The sequence below is a fragment of the Dromaius novaehollandiae genome, chromosome 2 (genome assembly GCF_036370855.1).
Source record: "Dromaius novaehollandiae isolate bDroNov1 chromosome 2, bDroNov1.hap1, whole genome shotgun sequence".
In the NCBI taxonomy this organism is placed as follows: Eukaryota; Metazoa; Chordata; class Aves; order Casuariiformes; family Dromaiidae; genus Dromaius; species Dromaius novaehollandiae.
Genome location: NC_088099.1, coordinates 9,399,699 through 9,421,716, shown reverse-complemented (window position 1 = coordinate 9,421,716; position 22,018 = coordinate 9,399,699). Strand labels below are relative to the sequence as shown.

At 42.8% G+C, this 22,018-nt stretch overlaps 1 protein-coding gene across 4 annotated transcripts in view; it reads right to left on the bottom strand.

The window, feature by feature from the left end:
• Positions 1–3,071: 3,071 nt before the first annotated feature.
• The window catches only part of DPP6 (dipeptidyl peptidase like 6), a 582,220-nt gene continuing 563,273 nt past the window's right edge, over positions 3,072–22,018 (bottom strand). For all 4 annotated transcript variants that reach the window (XM_064505741.1, XM_064505742.1, XM_026097080.2 and 1 more), the window contains exons 18-26: positions 18,956–19,054; positions 16,572–16,641; positions 13,744–13,938; positions 12,950–13,004; positions 11,932–12,037; positions 10,645–10,703; positions 7,133–7,205; positions 6,960–7,033; positions 3,072–5,301 (exon numbers count right to left, since the gene is read on the bottom strand). In XM_064505741.1, the coding sequence (XP_064361811.1) occupies positions 5,155–5,301; positions 6,960–7,033; positions 7,133–7,205; positions 10,645–10,703; positions 11,932–12,037; positions 12,950–13,004; positions 13,744–13,938; positions 16,572–16,641; positions 18,956–19,054 (878 nt within the window). In that variant the 3' untranslated portion in view covers positions 3,072–5,154. The remainder of the gene's footprint in view (positions 5,302–6,959; positions 7,034–7,132; positions 7,206–10,644; positions 10,704–11,931; positions 12,038–12,949; positions 13,005–13,743; positions 13,939–16,571; positions 16,642–18,955; positions 19,055–22,018) is intronic.

Here is a 22,018-nt window from a genome sequence, read left to right as displayed (position 1 = left end):
GCAGTGGATGCTGTCTACAGTTGCCTGTTGACTTCAGCAAGGCTTTTGACATTGTTTCCCACAACATCCTCATAGGTAAGCTCAGGAAGTGTGGATTAGATGAGTGGACAATGAGGTGGATTGAGAACTGGCTGAATGGCAGAGCTCAGAGAGTTGTAATCAATCAGTGGTAGAGTCTGGTTGGAGATCTGTAGCTAGCTGTGTCCCCCAGGGATCAGTACTGGGTCCAGTCTCATTCAACTTATTCCTCAATGACCTGGATGAAGGGACATAGCACACCCTCAGCAAGTTTGCTGATGATACAAAACTGCGAGCAGTGGCTGAGACACCAGAAGTCTGTGCTGCCATTCAGAGGGACCTTGACAGGCTGGAGAGGTGGGCAGAGAGGAACCTCATGAAGTTCAACAAATGCAAGTGCAGAGTCCTGCACGCAGGGAGGAATAACTCCATGCACCAGTACAGGTTGGGGGAAAGAAGCTCTGCAGAGAAGGGCCTGGGGGTCCTGGTGAACAACAAGTTGACCATGAGCCAGCAAGGTGCCCTTGTGGTCAAGGCGGCCAGTGGTGTATTGGGCTGCATTATGAAGAGCTTTGCCAGCAGGTCGAGGGAGGTGAGCCCCCACCTCTACCCAGCCGTGATGAGGCCACACCTGGAGTACTGTGTCCAGTTCTGGGCTCCCCAGTACATGAGAGACATGGAGCTACTGGAGAGAGTCCAGCGTAGGGCTATGAAGGTGATTAGGGGACTGGATCATATCTGTTATGAGGAAAGGCTGAGAGCTGGGCCCGGAGAAGAGAAGACTGAGAGGGGAGCTTATCAATGTAAACAAATATCCGAAGGGAGGGTGTCAAGAGGATGGGGCCAGACTATTTTCAGTGGTGCCCAGTGATAGGATGAAAGGCAACGGGCACAAACCGACACACAAGCAGCTCCATCTGAACATGAGGAAAAACTTCTTTACTGTGGGGGTCATGGAACTGGAACAGGTTGCTCAGAGAGGTTGTGGAGTCTCCTTCTCTGGAGATATTCAAAACCCACCTGGATGCGATCCTGTGCAATGTGCTGTAGGTGACCCTGCTTGAGCGGAGCGGGGGTTGGACTAGATGATCTCCAGAGGTCCCTTCCAACCTCAACCATTCTGTGATTCTGTGATTCTCTGAACAAGCCTTGCCACTGCCATCCTGAGTGGGCTTCAGAGAGACACCGGGAACGTGAGAGGAAAAGGTGTAAGAGCACATTTCTCCTGGTACCAGCACCGCCTTCCATTCCTTCAGCCCACCCACTAAATACCCATTTCTCCCCCTTCCCAACAGCTCTCTTCACTGCCCCTCCCATAGGAAGGGTATCATGAGCATTCTGCATCTCCTTTCTCCTTCACTTATTTTTTTTATTATTATTATTTTCTACCCTTCAGAGATGCAACATTTATTCGGACCGAGCCTGTGAGCAGGGCTTGGATGGGTTTATTCGCTCAATGCCTTAACCCATAGACAATTATGAACATGGCAGACTGCCTGGCTTTGTTAATTAGCTACCAGTAATGCCTCACTTTTCCCCTCTGTGGTTTCCTCCTAAATTAGTAGGTCACTGCTCATTAATTCTCTCACGCTTTGGGATGCTACAGTTGAATGTTATGGCATCCAGAAACGCCAGCTAGTTGAGAGTATGAGCTTGATTTGTTTGAACAATAAAAAATATTAGTTACATTTAGGTAATTAAACAAAATAACAGCAAATCTATTCTGTACTCGTGTAATCTGCCTGCCCTGAACCAAAATGCTAAAGCTCCTTGTCTCCTGATTTGCTGGTAACAAAGATTAGATTAAGCATCTACAGTAGTTTCTTGGTTTTGCTTAAAATATTTTGTATCACCTTTTCCTGTGAAACTGCTTCAGTGAAGGTGGTATCAGCTAATGGGACATCACCCTGGGCACATAAAAGAGATGCAGCAAGGCAGCACAGGGCCATTGGAAAACATCCTTTTCACCCTTGTACCTCCAAGTGGCTACTTGGGATCTCAACCCTGCTGCATGATTTAGTCTTTTATGGTTAAAAGATCTTTTACATCTCTATTATGCCCAAAGACACAGAATTCTGTGAAGATTTAAATCTTTCCTGTGTGTTATGGGGTACACACACAACCATGATTTCTGATTTGAGCAAAAATCTCCATTTTCCTAGGAAATTTGTGAAATTAATGGATTTTCTTTCTAGGTGTGAAGGAAGTGTAGGAATAGAAGAAAAGCAGAACATCCAGCCAAACTCGCCGTGCATAGATTGCTGTTAAGGCTGACAGCTAGGGATGGTCCTAACTTATGTCCATGGGCTGTCTTAATCTGGGCTAGTCACTTTTGTCCCTACAGTCAGTGAAGAGAAACAGGCACGCTGAAAAGGGGGTGCAGTTCCTCAGAGGGAGGTGTCTGAGCAAGGCCAGCTGGCTTGCTCTCTGGGTGGGTGTACGGCTCTCCACTGGCTATGAAGGGACACAAATACTTGAATTTGGGCCTGCTGACTTCCACCTCTTGCTTACCCCTTTAATGAAGGATGACCACCCTGCAGAAAAAAATCACTATTACAGGCTAGGTAAGTTCTAATGCTTTGTTCCCACTTATTTCATAACCCAAAAACAACTTTGGGGAAAAGTGACAATGGATAAAATAGGAAAAATCCCTTTGATCGAGCTGTTGTGCCCAGCTGATGCCCCTTAGGAAAGCCAATGTACCAGGTGAGACCCAGTTGACAGCAGCCACTGGAGTAAATGGGAGAAAAGGTGGTGATGCTCTTGTGGGAGGAAAGGTACCTTTTCACAAAGGACCGTTGAGTAAGAGAGGCCTTCACATGACTTGCTACTTTGGGATTGAACTCACTTTATACCATTTCATGTTTTCCTCAAAAGCAGCCATCATTCACCATGGCGACAAGCCAAGTAAACGGCATTGTGTATTTATATGGGATTGTTTCCATCTCGCTGATCTATGTCCTGGAGCTTGGAGTTCAGTTCAATCAGAAATGGCACTTCCAGCAACTAAGCGTTTATTTAAGTACTAAACATTAAATAACAGAAGTAGCAGCCAAGGTGGTAAAATAATGTTTTATTCCATGAATGAACAAACACTACCATGCCACATCCTAAAGTTCTTTCTACAAAAGATTGTGGACAGAGCAGATTTTTATATTCTCAGATCAAGTTCATTTCAGGCTTTTGAGCCTGTTTAGTGTAGCAAAATCTGGACACGCAGCATTCTTATTGTCTATTTGGCATTTTGCCGGATAAAGCAGATTTATACTGTAGTTCTTGTTCACACAATGTTGATGCACTGTAAATTAAAGAAGATAATCAAAACCAAACTAGATCATATCTGTGGTTTATCAGTATATTTTTCATGATGATCAAAGTACAACCAACATTCAAAGCTTAAAATAATGATGATAAAAAAGACACACTGAAGAACACAATGGAAACATCATCATTGCTGTCAGGATGTGAGTTTACCCACAGTACTATGTAAAAAGTAGAAACCGGCATTGACATTCAAGCTGTCAAAACAATAAAAGAAATTACATTAACTGTTATATTTCCAAGCTAGTACTTCTAAAGAGTCCTGATCAGCAAAGAAGTGTTATAGCATGCATGCTGAACACAAGACTAATATTGGATTGGGGACGTGACGAATAACTGACTGACATTCCTTTATATACAACAAAATGAAATATACAGTATTAATACTGGCTGTACATTTGGTCAGAATATTTTACAAGGAGCAACACTAGCCAAAATTCTTGTGATGTGGTAAATGGAAGAGAATGGATGTTGGGTTTCTTTCTGAGAACTGAAATATTTTCACAAGAAGTTTTAAAAGTTGCTTTCCACTGCTATAATGAACAGTGTCAGGCTTTTTAAAGCCAAAATACTCCTTTTTTTTTTTTTTCTTTTATACTCGGCAAAACTAGTGCAAGCAGAAGAGATAATAAAAGGTGTTCAGAATGTGCTAATCATTGACTTGAAATAAAACTAATCTGCAGACAGCATGTGCAATAAATCCATGCACACCGATTTTGTTTAAATGGCTATATATGATCTGCAAAGTATCTGATACAAATTCCTGCTACCATAGCCTAATCTAGCCTTTTCCCAACAAGTTGATAACCAATTGTTTGAAAACTGGAAAAAAAAAATAGTAACCAGCCCACATTTTTCTATAGTACAGTAAAAATGTGCCAGTGTTAATCTGATTCAGGTTATTTGTGTGCATATTTTTCAAGGCTGTCAAAGAATATATTCAATCTTGCAGGTGAAGAGTGTGTAGGGAACATGGAAGTGAGATTTTCTTTGTTTTAGTCTAATACAGTTTTTAATGGCTGGTTATCCCTACTTCCATCATCTCTCTAGGCCCCTAAGGGAAGGGATCATGAGCCGTGGATTGAGAAATTATGATTTGATTAATTCAATGTATGCTTTTTTTCCCCATCCAGAACACATTGAGAAGCTAATAAGGTAAGTATGAGAGCAAATGAAAACAGAGCAAGAGGAAAAAGCTATACCAAAATAAGCGATAATTACATGAAGGTAAGCATCAGTGTAACTACAGCGATACTTTGTACAATTGAATTTGTATGCCTTGTAGCAATGACAAACCTTCTGAACATGGGAAAGAGCAGGCAAGTATGTGTGACTCAGTATCCTTCAAAACAATTGTGCTATAATCTTTTCCATGTATTAGGTTAGATTTTATTTGACACAGTGTGATGCTAACTATAGCAGCCTTAATGTGGGGGATGGATTTCATTGCTACTGCTTGATTGCTTGAATGCAAAGGGACAATAAATGTTCCAGTCCTCAAAGCGGTTTCTTCAGGTGTTCCTTCAAGTCCAATGTCTTGACACTTCCATGCTAGAAGTCACTTTGTGGCAAACAAAAAAGAAAAAAAAAAAGATGTTGGTTGTGATGGATTAATTTCAGACAGCAGTTTCTGCTGAGTTCATCATGCTTAATGTTCTTCCATTTAGGAAGGAGTTGCTGTCAAGTAAAGCAGATGAGCTGCTTTCAGTTTTCTTTAAATACATGCTAACAACATAACATCTCTTTCTTCAGGAAAATGATCCAGTTGCATATTGTTATAGAGATCTGCCTTGTGCTTAGCACGGACAAGTACGGTTAATCGTCGTCCTCCTCTTCTTTCAGTGGAGCTATGGGGAGTTTGTCCTGAACTTGGAAACACGACACAAAGAAGTTGACAATGGAGTTGTACAAATGCTGCTCTAATGCTGCGTTGGTAAAGTAATGGCTTTCATCAGGGTAAATCTGCAAAAGAACAAGGAAATACCACCATTATGAGCTTAAAGTCCCAGAACTGAACACTCCTAGATTCATATTTGCGGCTCAAACTGGCTTGCTCCTCCTCAGCACCGTGCATCTTCCTGTGGATGCACAAGAGGTCCAGATTAATTCAGGCAGCACAGTGCTCTGAGTGAATACTTGCATCTTGGTTCAAAAGGAGCTTTTTTTTCTTTCTTTCTGAAGGTTTTCCATTTAATTGTATTCTGAACAAGTTCAAGTCAAGCAGAAGCAAACCATGCCTAAGAATATCAGTGCTTACAATGGCTGAAAAAAATGTTGCATGTCTGTGGAGAGAAAAGGCTTTTGGTTTTACTGACTAAAATTAGGGCTTTAAAGAGAAATATCATTAAGTATAAAATTGAAAAAAACTTGCTGAAAAAGAAATTTAATACAAAAATATAGGAACTGTAGAAATGAAATATTTTAAACATAGCTTTTCATTTAATGAAACAAGTAACTTCTGCATACGTTGAAGGAATGCATGAGGATTGCAATGAATTGTCTAGCCTGAGATCTTGAAGGTGAAAAAACAAGTTTCTTGGGCTAGGTCCTTGCTGGTGGGACTGAGACGTCTCACTGCCCCTCCGAGTACCTTGGTCCAGGATTTAGATCCCTTAGCCCTCCATTCAACTAGCAGCTGAATCTTTGAGGTGCACCAAGTCCATCAGTGCCTTCAGGATCCTAAGTACTAATGCTTCTGCTTTGGGAAATGTGCAGGGGTATGTCTGTGTCCACAGCCAAATCTGTGCCTTGCTCATTCCTTAACTCTAGTGTCTGTGCTTCGCCCTACCTGCCTTTGGAGCAGGATGGAGTAAGCACACCTATCGAATGAAGCTCCATGGAGATGCAGCCAGAGGGAGCTGGTATTCACTAAATTAAGCATTCGTAGGGCTTGGGCACTGCAGCTCAACCATCTGTACTGTAAACCGTAGTGTGGTTCCCAGCAGGGTTTTAGCCCGGGCAAACTGCACTCTCTCTTCTCATTGCACTCAGCCATCCCTGCGTGTTCATCATGGTGTTGGGGAAGCTGAGACTTTAATAGCACGGACATGGGCTGTGCTGTAAATCACAGCTGCAGCTCCTCAGTGGAAAGAGATGCTTTTTAGACCAGACTATGTCGTTCACAGTGGGTTTTCAGATTAAGAGACTTTTCTCTCCTTAGCTTTTCCTTTTGATTTAATTTAGGTTCCTTCGTCCCCGTGCTGATTTCCATGCACCACACTCCTGAGGACCCAACTCTGCTCATTGTACAGCAAGGCTACTTATCCTGACTGTTGTGAGCTCCAGCAGACAGCGAGGGATGTGATACTTGGCCACCATAACTCTCAACCCCTTGCGACTTTAGCTTGTTGCTCCTTCTGAATGCCATCAGGCATCAATCCCTTAGAGATACTTGGCCCAAGTACCAATTTACTGTAATTTAATAATGTTTCAACTGTCCAAACCAAAATAGTGCTATCAAATAAGCACACGAATATGTGGGAATACAGAATACACTGGTGCTATTTCTACTGCCATGCTGTGTTTGCAAGTGGCTTTTCAGAGCTTACTTCATAACATCAGTTGTAGTTCTAAATGGGAAAGAACTGTTCAAATATGAAAAAAGGAAATACATACTGTACCTGCAAGCTGTAATTAGCCTTTGCCCTAATTAGGTGTGTGATAAGGTCCGCAGTATGCTGGAAATGGATTTTTTCTGTAAAAACAGATTACAGTCATTAAAGAGGAAAATTTAATTAAGAAAAATCAAAGCCAGACCAAATATACAATGAGCTCAAATGATGGGCTAACTTACCATCAGCTGTAGCATGAATGATCAAAAATGTCTGTTCCTTCAGTAATGAAACTCTGTGTGCTAATTTAGTGATCTGTGAAGGTAAAGGTTGCAATAAGATTAAAAATCTTGCTAGAAATTAGCAATTTATAAGGGGAAAATAGAAGCGCTTGATTCCGTTTGATACTTGGTCACCTGAATAACAAGCAGACACCAGCATAACGTATCCTCTTGGCTACTTGAATCACCTAGAGCTAAAATAGACCTCCCTGTTCTTCCAGGCTCAGTATCAGCAACAGAAAGAAGTCAGAGACCCTCGTCTGTTCAGATGTTTCAATGCTGACTGAGTGTTTGAACTGCAGAACACCTGGAAAATGTCTAAGTGAATTTACAGTGAACACAAAACACCGACAAAAAGGGTGCCCAAGTGCATATGCCTAAGAGCATTTTAGAGAACCGGAGTAACTATTTCATGGTTTGAAAACCAACCAGAATGAGTTTTGGCAGACCTAGGGAGGATCCGATGCTAAACTCAAGGGTCTGAGAATGCCTTTGCCCCCAGCCATCTCCCAGCTGCACAGGGGAAATACAGATCTTGCCAGGTAAGAGAAATAAAGGATTTCTCCACTTGATGCTGCGATTTTCAATCAGGAGGAATTCAATAATTCTCAAACTACAAATTTAAGTACTTTGTTGTTTTGTGTGCAGGGTGGGGGGAAGAATATCTGTCCCAATTTAAATTCATGTTTCCTTCACTTCCTTAGGCATGTGACCTAGCTCTAGTTCATGTACCTGAGCTAATTTATTTTTCAGCTAAGACATTCTAGTATCGATCTTATCTTATACCTGTTTTCATCTTCCCACTGTACTATGTAGTTTCCAAGAAAGATGCATTAGTACATCTCCATTAGTAACAATACCTTCCTTGCCTGGTGATGGAGTTTGGATAAGTTGGCAAAAAGTATTGGTATATATTATTAAGATATGTTCACTGTCATTTTACATTACAAATTACATGTATCCCTCCTCATAGAAAAGGTAAAGCAGTCCTGAAAGTTAAAAATGGTCCTACATGTTTTCTTGAGGCTAGAGACATACTTTTAGAAATTTTGCTGGATGCTGGCTATTTCTTTGAGGAAGACAGAAAATGTTTCACTAATGTGTCAGACTGGTAATAATGCCAACGGCTTTAAAAGCATGTTTAAGTCATCAGCAGAGTTAGTCTTACAAATCTCACGAGGATGGGTTGCACTCTTCATTTTACAGGCGAGAGGACATGCGGATTGAGTGCAAAGGGGCCTGGGCTACTGACAGAGTTGGCAGCACACTTCAGGGCTTCAAATTAATGTGGTCGTTACCCTATTTTACCCTGTAAATAGCAACCTTCTTCTCAAGGTTTGTTTTAGTTGGCTAAATGTAGATTTAGTGCCATCTAAGATGCACTGGGACAGATGTGGTTGCAGATGTGGCCGACAGCTGTGGCACAGACCTACAGGATTTGTGTGCCTGTTGGGGCAGCAGCTCAAAGTCACCCTACAGCATATTACCCTACAGAAATACCCTACAGCACATTAAATAACACCAGACACTAGGCAGCTGAATCCTGCCTGTAGCCACTACAGGCCATTGAGCTATTCAGAGCCATCTTAAAGCAGACAGCACTGACTATTAACCAGGCTGTGATTTATACTCTATTAATCATAATGAGAATTTAGACACCTAGGTTATATGCTTAAATATATGTGTCTTTGCCTGAAAATAAATCCCGGCCCAAGGGCTTCATTCACTTGCCTGCACCTTGGCATCTAGTGCCATTTGAGATGTCGTAAAATATTCATGACATCCATGTGAGACTGCATATATGACACGGGATGTAGGGGAGACATATTTTTGTAGTGGCACCTGGAGCCAAAACAAGATGTGCTCATATGTTTCCAGTGGCACTGGAATTTTAAGAAACGGTATCCAGTGTGTGGCTTTTTTTTTTTTTTTTTGGTTAATGAGTATCCTAAGGACATTAACTGACAAAACAAAGAAGCAAAAAAAAGCTCTTTTCATCCCCATCTACTACAGCAGTTCTCATGTTCAGGGCAACTCAAGACAGTTCTGTTCTGGCTTTCTTGCACCTTCACACCCAGTATAGATGTAGGAACTCCCTAAATTTGCAAGGGTGGACTCTGGCCCTCCCTATACTGTTAGACTTAATTAATGAGTTTTCTCATCCTCTGAGTGCTGCACGCAATGCCCAAGTCTTTTGATAGTGTATGCATGTGTTTTGTATTTTGTTCTCTCCCCATATGAATCCTTGCTTTCTTCTCTCTCAGTTATAATCTGCCTCAGGACAATACAAGGTTTTTGGAGTCTACATCAGGTCTTGAATTACATGACCTTCAGAAAGTTCATGTGTCCACAGGTTAGGAACAGTTCTTGCTCCCTAAGCAGTATATGGTTCAACTGCTGCCTGTAGGAGACATGTCTATCAGTTAGTGGACCATGCCAGGAGCATTGTAGTGCTCCACAGAAAGCAGAGGTGCCACTTCTGGCAGATAATCCCAAGTTAGTCAAAAGTATTACTATTTGCTAGGACCAACTTTTCAATACACAGAGAGCGTATGGCAATTCAAAGCTCTCATTTCTGACACAGTTTCACCTGCCTTCACCTCTACTGACCTGCTTCAAATTCCTAAATGGACAAAGAGATTTTACCATGATCTAGAGGTCTGCAGTGCAAAACTAAAGAAAGGCAATGAACTATTTAGATAGCCAGAAAAAAGCTTCCAGTGCAGAGGCAGAGGATGCTGCCTGCTTTCTCTGTAATAACATGGGGAGCTGTTTCAAACCTTTGTTGTCTTCATGTCTTTGAGCTGAAGACATGGCTTAGCAGGGTGAACAAGGTTTTCTGTATAACATTTTTTGTTTATATGACTATTCTCTATCAGTTTTTTCCCCCAAATAACTGAAGCACATGAACCAACTGATCCCATCACACACATTAAACAATATATTTGCTCACTGGTGACATGCCTCCTTTTCCATGCCTCCTGCTCAACTCCAGCACAGAGTTCTGCCTGTCTGAAATATTACATCTGCACTTACTTTTTAAAAAACAAGAGAGGCAAAGCCTCACTTGACCTGGGATCAAATATTATATCTCAGAGGGAATTGAAGTGGCAAGATCACTGGAATGAATTTTAACAGAGGCCTTGACATCATGCCCACTTGGCCATGTGTGAGTCCCTTGATCGTTTTGCCTCAGTTCTTCCATCTGTAAAACTGGAATGACTATATTTACCCCATTTAAAAAGGGAGCATAAAGGCTAATCAACAACAGATATATTCATTATTACTGGATTAAGGAAACAAAAGCAGTAAGCAGGCTTAATGACACCTCTCTACCTTTTAAATATAGATAGTTTAACTAGTGAGTCCACCTTTCATGCCCTTGCTTCCTCCCCGAAAGAGAGCATATGAAGAAAGAATTAAAACCCCGTTTTTATCATGAAAATGCACTGTGCCATAAGCCATGCAGTTACCTCATATGCTCTGTTATCAATCCCGTGCAAGCCCAAATATCTTTCAGAAAAGGCTGAAGCTTGAAAAGAAAGAAAGAAAATGTATTTGTCAGTGATAATTGAATACATTAATACTTCTGAGTCAAATATTGCAAATGCTAAAAAGAAGGCCATATTTTCTAACATTGCATTAACAGCACTGGCCATATTTTTAAAAGTGTTTGAAAATGCAGTAAGGATATGTACAATCCTATAGTCTTTCATTATCACCATGTACTCACGGCTTCTAAATTAGTCACAGAAGAGCCTTTTTTTTTCCCTTAATGGAACAGAAATAGAAAAGCAGAAGGGTAGTATCCTGTTGTGTCCCTTTGTCCTTTCCCATAGCACAAAGCACAAAGGGAGCTGACATCTCTAAGGAAAAGGACCACGGTGTGCAGAGGAACATCGCAAGACAGCTAGAACGACTGGTGTGGGGAGGCTGCTGTGCTGCAGCTCTCAAGGATGGGTGGTTCAGGGAAGAACGGAGCAGATTCAGGCTAGCGGTACCATTTGAGAGAGGCTAGATGGTTTTAGATCTGCTTCTCCTTTACATAACAGGAGTAAAAAATAAAGGGAAAAGGTTGGGTGAACCAAGATCTCTCCTGTGCTAACACAAGCTCTGAGCAGTCCTCCACAGCATCTTATGGGCTCACTCTGCACACCCCACGCTGTACAGGACATGGCGCTGAGCAGTGCTCAGATCCATGTGTGCCTGGACCTGCTGAGCTGAAACCAAACTCTTGGTCCCCTTTCTTATCAAGCTCCTGGATGGCAAAAGAAGGAGGCAGCTGCCCTGTGCAGCAGTATCCCAGAGCACCAAGCCCCGGGTCCTCCAGCATCGCTGGGGTTGCACCACCACATCCACAGGGATGCCACCAGCACGGATTCACGGAGCACACAAAGCTGTCTGAAGGCCGAAAGACTTATTTGGCTCCCTCATTAAGAGAGAGATTTGAGCTTATGGGTGGCCCCACATGGCTGCGAGAGCCGTGTGTGTGATGGGTTGCCTGGAGGAGCTTGTGGCCTCCAGGACAAGGAATCCATCTGCTGAGGGTGACATTGTGCAGCCCTCCCTAGCCAGTCCCACTGATGTTAGCAAGACTGGTCTCCAGGAGGAAGAAAAGGGTTTATAGCTTAGTCCTAAGAAGACAGACAATACAAACCAGGCAGGATTTCAGGAAAGAAAGGGAAGATAAACTGAGAAAGGGTAGGGCAGAAACAGATTTGTAGTCAGAGAGAGCGTGTGGGCTCTGGGATGGTATTTACCATATAATTTGAAGTCTGTCAAGGGGGAAAGAGCAGCTCCGCATGCGAACACCTGATTCTCTTCGCCAGCTGGAAGTATGTAAGTGCTCAGATAACCGCCGTAATCCTAGAGCACAAAGCATTAGGTGAGCATCTGCAGTCTGGGGGTGATGCGGTACCATTTTTGGGTATAGCAATAGGGTAACGGAGACCTTGCAGCAACCTGTCTGTCATTACAAGACTCTTAGTGCCTTATACCGTACAAACATGCAACAAGCGACATGTCTGTGGCTTCAGCAGCCGCGGTTTCAAATGAGATCTGTACCTAACGCATGCTCCTGAAGGCAAAAAGGTTTGTGTGCTGAGAGCTTGCCTCCTTTTTCCCAGTTTATAGCAGTAGGTCTTATCAAATAGATTACCACTCCAAAATAGGATTTCAGTCTTTTGTTATTTAAAATTGACATTAGAATTTCCGCTTCTGCCATCAGTCCGTTAACCATTTTCCACAGAGACGCTGTTATAAGCACAGCACTCTTCGCCCACTCTACCCCTGTATCTGCCATAATAAACAATTTCTGCTCACAATCCCATTCTCATTTCAAGCTATGTGTACTTTGCAATTGTTATTTCCCAGCCAGGCACACTCCGTGGTGTGAATCAGCCTCAGAAATCAATATTGTTGTTGTACATTTGTACGATACAAGCTAGAGCTGCCCACACTCCAATAGGCCTTCAGGGACAGGATGAAAATGAAATGAAAGTTTGCAAGGGGGAAAAATAATTAATTATCTGACAGCATTTTTATGACAAATAGTCACTTTCTTCACTTTGAAGTTAATTTAAAAGAAAACATTGATGAATACATTGATAAAATGAAAGCTTTCATCTTTAACAACTCTGAGCAAGAAGCAGTCTATCCCCAAAATAAATAATAATAAAAAAGTCACCACTGGCATATTCAATAAATCAGGATTTAACTCTGCTGCTTAACTGGATCAGCCAACTATAACAAAACATAGGAATAATGGGAAAATGTTACCTTCCCAAACACACCGACTCGCATTTTATCAATGTAATGCTCCTTCAGCATTGTCCTAGAACATGAGAGAGGAGAAACAAAGAGTTAAAAATATTTTTCCCTTAGAAACAGGAAACACAGTGTGATTTAAAGATTTTTATCAGCTTGAATTTGAGGTGACCCCAGAAAAAGGATGCAGACAATCTAAATTCATGCTGGTACATACTGCTTCCATATGAGTCTCTTTTCAGTTTAATCTTTTGGCCTGTTTTGTTGGATGTGACCGAACAATGGTGACAAATAACCTGTACTACTTCTGAAAGCCATAGTAAAACTGTTGCTATTACACTACTCTAATGGTGTTTCTAGTGTGTTAATACTCGGGGTAAACCTGACAATACCTCAGGACTTGACATTTACGGTTTTGTACTGATTTTATATTTTTAAAAGTCTTAATTTTATAGGTTTGAAGATGGACATTTTCCAACTACCAGCCCAGCAAAAATTAATCTAGGAACTGATATTCAAGCCTACTTGTTTGTAGATGTATGACTGTACAGAGCTAAAAATAAATAGGCTATGGACACGTGATAGAGATAAGCATGCTACAATTTAGCTCTGCTTAAGGCTTGTTCTCTCCCATCTGCATTGGTTGGCATAAGCTCTGTCTCATGTGCCATGATTTGATCACAGCTGTATCCTATGTTGTCCTTCCCTCCCTTTCCCCTGCTCCCCATTTAAGGAAGCAGGACAAATGCCAGCCTTGGTTTAATTATTAGCAATGAATTAATTTCTTAAAGAAAGGTGTCATTCACCGGACAGCTTCCAACTGATCCTTCTCTTCCAGAAGGCCCAGTCTTCTCTTCACTTCGTGCAGTAGTTTAGTGCCCTGGAATCCACTCCCACGGCCATCGAACTTCACCACAATCGCGTTGTGAGAGCTGACCATGACGCTTTCCCAGTTCACTTCAAATTTCTCGGTTACGATCTGGCTGCCAGGTGTTCCGTCCCTGAAATGGAAACAGGCGTCAAGCCGCGCTGCCAGCTTCGCTCTCGGTGAAGCAAAATCAAGGTCACCAAACGGGGGCCAAAAGCTCTTTTCTGGGGCGAGAGCTTCCCGTCGCGATGGGAAGCTGAAGTGCCCTCGTGCATTACAAGGCTGTGCACATTTAGCGAAGCGGAAACCAGTCTCTGGAATAATACTAATTTGTTATTGTGCAGAAGGCTGGGTGTGCGGGATGGGCTTTGAGGCTGGGGTGGCGGCTGGAGGCTGGTGTCTACCTCCCTCCCTGCACAGCAACTATCACTGTGCTCAGCAGAGCTTTAAACAAATCTAGGCAGCGCGTCATTAAGCAGGCAGGATGCCTAGCGAGAGTGACCCAGGGCAAGGATGCCAGGTCAGTGGAGCTTTGCCAGTCTGCACTGCACAACAGTCTGCTCTAGTCTCTATCTATGTCATGACTGTCCCCAAGGACAGGATTTTTCTGGTGGAGCAGTTGCCATGAGGAGCCTGGCTTTGGGGCGCACGGGCACTGCTGAAATGCTCTGGGATGAAACCTGCAGACATGAGTCCGGTTTTCCTTCACTGGCAGGCAGCTGGCTTTCATTTACTGCCCCCTTTCACCCAGCCTGGACCTCCCCTCTCCCGTAGGCTTCACGAGAGTGGTGGTAGCTGGAACCATCAATCATTGCTGGTACCTCTGCTTGAAACAAGTACAAAGGGAAAGAACATTTCTAAAGAACCAATAGCTTAAAAATGCTCAGGTTTGCCTGAAATTTGTAAATGAGGTGATCAGGGGGCAAGACTTTCTCTTCACCCTCCTGCTTAGGGTCTGATCCTGCAAAAGTGAACTGTCTCAAGACATAGGGACTCCCCTTCAGCCAGACAGTTAAAAAAAAAAAATCAGGAGATGATGGAGAGGAGAAGTAAGATTTAGGACTGGGATTACTCTAGAGTCAGTGGAGCTTCCACCTACTTGTCCTTTTTTGGGTTCTCAGAGACATCAGACAACTCACTGCAGGTTTTTTTATGTGCATGTGACTGAATATTTGCATTTATTCAGCAGAGACCCAGGCACATCTAGCGTCAGAGGCAGCCTAATCAAGTGTTGTTAGCTTGATGAGTACCAATCTTCCTCAAGCACTTGTATAATGAAGTACATTTTCTCTGCAGTAATTTGTGATGTAACGACATGCTTATTGCGGTGTTTTTGTCCTTCATCGAAGGAAGTGCAGGGTGATGTTTAGGCATCAGCCACTTTCGTTCCTACTTCAGGCTTCTCTATTGTGGTGTGGCTCCCCACCAGGAAGCAAGCAATGCAGCAGGAGGACCAGGAGAGAGTCTTCCAAGGTCAACGAATTCCCTCTCCCAGTTTCTTTTCAGACTGCCAGAAAAGTTTGTTTTGCACATTACTAAATGTGCATACAGAAATACCCATCTGTTACGCCCACCAAAAGAAAATCCTACCTACTTAATCAAAGCTTAAATCCTGGAAATATTCAAAGGTTTCTAACTCTCTCCACTGGTACTTCAGGGAACATACATCCTTACATGGGAAGGACCGCTGTATTAGGACATCTAATATTTAAGCTCTGGCAAGTCTGACTGCACCTCTGAGACTACCTTTTGAACGCCCAGGGCTAATGAAGTGCCACATAATGGCATTCACAAACATCAGTGCACTGAGAAAATTGCTCCACTCCCAGGCTGGCCAGGCAGGATGCCCAGGGGCACTGGGGCTTAGCTATTGACTCTGCTGGAGGGGCCTATCTCTGCGGCTGAGGACACAGCAGCACGCTCCTTTTGCTCTACATGCACCAGGAAGGAGAGAGGGATGCTCCCCTTTGTTGAGTATCCTGGGGGATGTAGCTTTTGCTCTGGATGTGGACCAGGAAAAAGAGGAATCGGAGCCAAGCTTCTCAGACGTAAGTCCTTGGTGCTGGATGACCTGCTGCTCACAGGTGAACAACTCCCAATCTTTCCTGAAGGAGTTGTTCCACTCTGTAAATAATTAATTGCTCAACAGCACAGTGGTAGGGCCCTAGATCTCTCCTAACCAGGGGATCGCCCTAAACATTGGGCTAAAGAGTCCACATCTATCTTTTTTCTCTTCCTCTTTCTGTCCCAAAACAACTGAATTGCAAGTGTACATGGAACAACTTCACAGCAGAGTGACTTGTAGGATTTTGTTAGAGAGATGGGCTCTGGGCCCTGGGCTCAAATACAGGAGAGAAGGGACCTGCATTCAACCTTTCCCCCTCAAATGAGGGCACTAATTCCTAGGCTACAGGTTTTAGGGGAGATCACAGCGTCCTTCCTCCCCAACTGCTTTTGAAATTTTGGAGTTAAGCGTGATTACCAAGGCTCACCAAATCTATACAGAAAACAGTCTAGTTAGTAACTTTTTTGTTGGGGCTTTCCATGCCCCCACAGAACCTCTGTGGCAACTCTGTGCAAGCGTGACAGTGGGAATTCCTGCAGCTCCCAAGTCTGGTGGGGCAGGGGGTCAAAGTGCTGGGCTTAGGCGCTAAAGCAGGCTGGCATGCATTGAGTAAAATTTATCTTAAAGGACTCTGATCATGGTGAAGGCTTCCACGCTGCCCTAATAACGTGAACAAAAACAAAGGAAGAACGAGAACTTACACAACCAACAGCAAAGGATAGTGTGCGGTGTCTGAAAAGGTTGCTGGCTTTAAGATCTGCATTGGCAATTCTAGGCAAAAAACAACAAATAACAGCATGTCTTTAGTGTGGGAAAGCTGACATAACTCTAATAGATTTTTATAGTGTTTAGGCCACTTATGAGCAGGAACAAAATGGCATTTCATAAGACGCACTGGTAAATAACACCTTAGGAACACAGATGTTGTCAAAGAAAAGACCACCATTGTAATAGCCAAGGTGACAAGGAACGTAAATCTAGAGTACAGCATGAGCTGTTCAGTCATGCATCACTTTTACAATGTTCAATTAACATCTGGCAATAGCTATAATTTTCCTTTTTGGCAGGTGGATGAGTGACACAGCCAGAAATCAGTATTTCAGGGTAGCAGAGGAGGGGGGAAATAGAAGATAATAGTTTAAGCCCCAATCTAGTATGGTGGATGGGAGAGAGAATAGGATTTTTTCTGCTGTAGTGGTGTGAAGACAGGTAGAGAACACACATTTTAATTCTGACTTTTAGAAGGCCTAACTTTGCTATAAAACAGGAGGTAGCCTTGCTGAAGCCTGCATGGTTGTACTAGTACCGAACCGGTTTGAGTGAGAGATAAATGAGGCCCATGCAGTACAGTGACACTCACCAAAGCTTCATTTAACTGCTTGCTGTGGCCTCGCATTGGTATCTGAAAATGCTTCCACACAAATGCCTTTTACATTAATGACAGTGCAATTATTTTTAAAATGTTAACTACAATCCAGATTACCAAAGGCACAGCAATTAAATTGGTATTAGCAGCATTTTCAATAGATTAATACACAGATTAACCACGAGGTTTAAGTGGTTTATTTTGCAATCGTTTCTGACACCCGGTCTAATTAGTTATTCCATCTGAATGCTAATGGCCTGCAAATTGGATCAAAGGCCCAGGGACAGCCAAAAAGGCCATCATTTGACTTTAAATATACATAAACACTACACGCAGCGTTCCCAAGGCTGTTAAGCCTAAGGCCTTGAAAATACAGGACGACCACAAAAGAACAGGCGTATTGCTACAGCCAGCTTGTGGTTATTACACATACACACTTGGTTAAGTGAGCAGAAGACAGTTTCAAAGATACCTACAGCTAAGAAATTTAGCAACAACTTGAATTTGTAGCAAAAACTATTTGCTTCCAATACGCCTATGAACTGGCCCACAGGGGCTGGACAGACGGTGATCTTTATGACGGGCCATCTTTCATGGTCGTGTCCTGCCCACGAGGCCTGTGAAGTGCACATCTGTTCCTGTGTTTTCATGCATCGGTTTATGTTCCTAATACCAACGGACCAAGCAGAACATTTTAGGCAATGATTACCCGTTTCCAGTGGCTACTGCCTCTCAGCCTCACATTTTATAACACCTGGCATTGGTCCATATTAGCAACCTAACATCCATCAGACCTCAACGGCTTTTATTTCATTGTATCCTATCTGAAAGGCATTCTACATTCTCCATCGCGGGGAATACTAGGGGTCATGTTTTGAAGCCCGGTTCCCTAGCTGCTTCTTTGGAGCTGCCACCATGCGCACGAACTGGATTTCCCACATATAGGTAGGACATCTGTTTGTAGCAGGAACAGCTGCTTTTGCAGCGGTATACAGACAGGCAGAAAATTCTTACACTTTGCCCATTTGCTATAATGCCCTTCTTTTTCTCTGTGCTCTTTGGCACTTAGATATGTGGGTAATAAATAAATAAGCGATACAAACAGAACACAGCAAATGCTGATTTACGCTGCTCCAGGTTTCTGCCTTCTTTATTCCAGATGAAATCTCCCTTTGTTTTTGTTGCAGAGCTGTTTTTTTTCCAACCCTACCAAATGAGGTGGCTTTCTCCAAGAATCCTGAATGACTCAGGCTGAAAGTCTTTGGCGACTCAAATTCCCGACCGGTGATTACTGCTGCGTTCACTGCAATTTCGTATTGTGCGCTGAAAGGCTGCCACAGCTGAAGCTAGCAAGCACATACAGCACCGCACTTCAAACCCACCTTAAACAACAGCCCGGCCCAGCTAGGACGAATGCCCCGGAGAATGGGGGCACCACACCGTGTCATCTCCTAGAGTGTTTTTTTTTCTCTCCACAAAACATTTTAAAAGAAAAAAAAAAAACTATCTTTTTTCCTTTCTTCAGCTGCATTCTCATCAAATCCTGTCCCTCTGATAACTTCCTTATACGTAGCACTTCCTAATAGAGTGCTTTGGAAACTGAGAGTTTATTGAGAGCCAGAGTCATTTTTCCTCCTGCCGCTCGACCAAGATGACTGTATCATTTCACAGCAGTTGCAGTTAAAAAGAAAAAGAAGAGAAAGGAAAAGTACTACTTACTGTAATCATCTATCTTGATTTCCATGTATTCTACTTTAGGCATTTGTCTGTCATTTACAGCCAACTGCACATTTTCATTTACCTCCAGCTCAAAGATTTCTGAAAGAATAAGAACAAGATCACAAAAAACTGTTGGCATTGTTTGTGAAAGTGCATGTTAATATTTTATAACCACCTTAATATTTGTGACAAAAGTTTCCTTGCAAAAGATCTGCCTTCTAGCTATCCAGCCCTCAGAGAAGTCTAATTTAGTAAAGTTTCTGAAATGTGTTCCAGGTTCTGTGTTGGCGTAAAGCTCTTTTCCCTGCCGACAACAACGTTTGGTGGATTTACACCAGCTGGGGATGTAATACGTGCAGAGATAGTATTATGGGAGGGCACTGGGCACTCAGTCTGCCCCAGCCACACATCTATCTTTCAGGCAAACTGTAGGTGTCGAATGAAGAAGCCCTCAAATCCGTGCTTAAGTTACACATATAATAACTTATATATACACATATATAATAAATTATTGTGTATTGTGCTCGTGTATTTTATGCAACAAATTTCTGGGATCAAAATGCAGAATTCCTTCCTCCTTCTCAGGATTTAGCCATTATAACCCCTGTCCTGGCCGCATGCTCTAACCACTGAACCTATTCGAGAAGAAGTGGCCACCTCTATCAAGAGGAAGCGGCCATTGCCGTGGCGGCAGGCTGGGTTTGAACACGATGCCAGGGAGGGAGCTGCAGTATCTCCACACCCCTGGCAGGACAGCTGGGTCGGGGGCTGCCTCCAGGCCCCCAGCCATGGCCAACAGGCACCTCCTGCCCTTGTCCTGAGCTCTTGGTTTTCACTTTCCAGCAGATACATGGCCCAGAGCTTTTCCCTGGTGCCACCCGTGATATCCAGGCCCAGCTCATGGACACTCAGCATGTCTTAGCTGAGGCTCTGTCTCATCGTTTTTCTTGGGGAAAGGGGTGGAGATAGTAAACACAGTGCAATTAATATGGAATTCTCTCAGCCAGATAGTGTGTGCACCCTATCACCACCAAGTTATGTTTTATTGACTGTGACTTCCCTTTAGAGACACACTGATAAATGTGTAACCCCAGCTCCCCAAATAATGCTCGTGGTACCTGCTTATCATGCTCTCATTGCCCCTCTCTACTGAATAGAAAGGCAGGCACAGCACAAAACATGCCCTTTTCAGTTAATACGTTTCACAGGCCTTTCAGCAAGAGTATATTGGTTCAATGACTATTTTAAAAAACTTGGCTCATCTCTATTGAAATCACAACCCCCACGAAAGTGCCAAAGCAACAGCCTATTACGTTTAGTTAAATATTAAGATTCTCATTTAATTATGGCACACACAAGTAGCTTTATCAGCAGAAAGGGGCCTGCCACGTAGGGGAATTTAGTCAAGCAGTTTTATTTGTTCATATAATTGCATTCACAGAAAGCCGGGAAGACTGGGGAGGAAATAAAGAAGATTGGCATATCTCCTAAAGGACTTTCTTTTCTGCTTTAGGACCACAGGGAGCTCAAGTCTGTGGAGTACAAATGGTCATTGCTTAATTAAATGTAAGCACACTGTAATATTCACTATTATCAGATCATTGCAGAATATAGAGGCAAACTCCCTTTATAGAGTAATGGGCTCATATTAAATACGTAAATTTGGTAACATGCGACTGCCATAGCTGTCTTTTATTCAAGAGCAAAAGAATGAGGGAAAATAGGAAACCAAGGGAAATGCTAATCATACACGGAAAACCATGAATTTCAGTAGAGGATGTGTTCTATGCATGACTAGACTGAGTCATCTCTGTGATAAATATTACACATACATAACTGTCAAAATAAAACTAGTTTCAGTATGTTTTATGCTACTTTTTAAAGTCTTTTATTTGCTGTTTCTATTTTATAGTATCTCTCATTTTATACACCTAAAAGTAATTTATAAAACTATACAGGAGTCTATAGCACAATTCATGAGAACACTATCCTGTACATGCTATTATAGCCAATCAGCCATATCTATGTCTGTTGTAAAACTAAAGTATTGGGTTTAAGAAAAAAAAAAAAAAAAAAAAAGACAAAAATGGATGATGAGGAGGAAAAAGTGGTAGCAGTAGGGACACTTTTTATTCTTTCAGAAATGAAATCACCTCCTGTAGGAATCCACACAAAAAAAGTTCCTCTGCACTTGCACCTGCCTCTGTCCCGGTGCTTCTCCGGGCTGGCTCCGGGTGCAGAGGCAACTCAAGCTATCTCCCTATCCCGCCCTTGCCAGCATCACTAAAACAAACAAAACCTGGGTCCAAAGTGGGAGCCTCCTTTGGAGGCAGCTTCAGTGTGGCTATGCTGGGGGGAAAGGCTACGCGGTGGCAGAAGCAGCCCTTCAAAGGTGTCTCGTACCCCAGCAGGGACACTGGGCAGAGCTCAGGGGATGGCCAAGACCCCAGTAAAAACATGAGGGTGAGTCTGCAGGAAATGGCCGTTTCATGCTTGTTCTGTGTGCAACAAGCCCTCCTTGCAGATAAAATGCTATATAAAAACATCACTGTATTTCCCCCCTCTTGCCTCAAAAGAAGCCTTTATTTTTGGCCAGGAATGCTTCAATGACAGTAAAACCAGCTAGCTCTGTCAGGGCATTTTTATCCATCAGTCCCTGACCGATGGGGAAACTGAGGCACAAGGAAGTGAAGTATTTATCACATGGTCACCTGACAAGCAAGAGAATGGCAGACGGTCTAAGACTTGGTCCAGGGTAGGCTACGCTGCCCTGCTTTGGCAGCAAAGATCCCTATTGCCTCCCCTACGGAGCAGTCCTGCAGCAGTATGTTGCTTTAACCTAGCTTATTGTAGGATGCTGCTGAATTTTATGCATGTCTTTCTAAGATTTCCTCTGCAAAGAAACACTTCAAAACAAAAAAATTGATTGAAAATGCTGGAAGGATAAATTAGTGTTGAATGTGTAATATATCTCCTTAATAGTACCAGACACTATTGGCACTCGATGGAACACTGTTGAGTATCTATGTCTTAACAAAAAAGGATACAGTATGACATAAATCT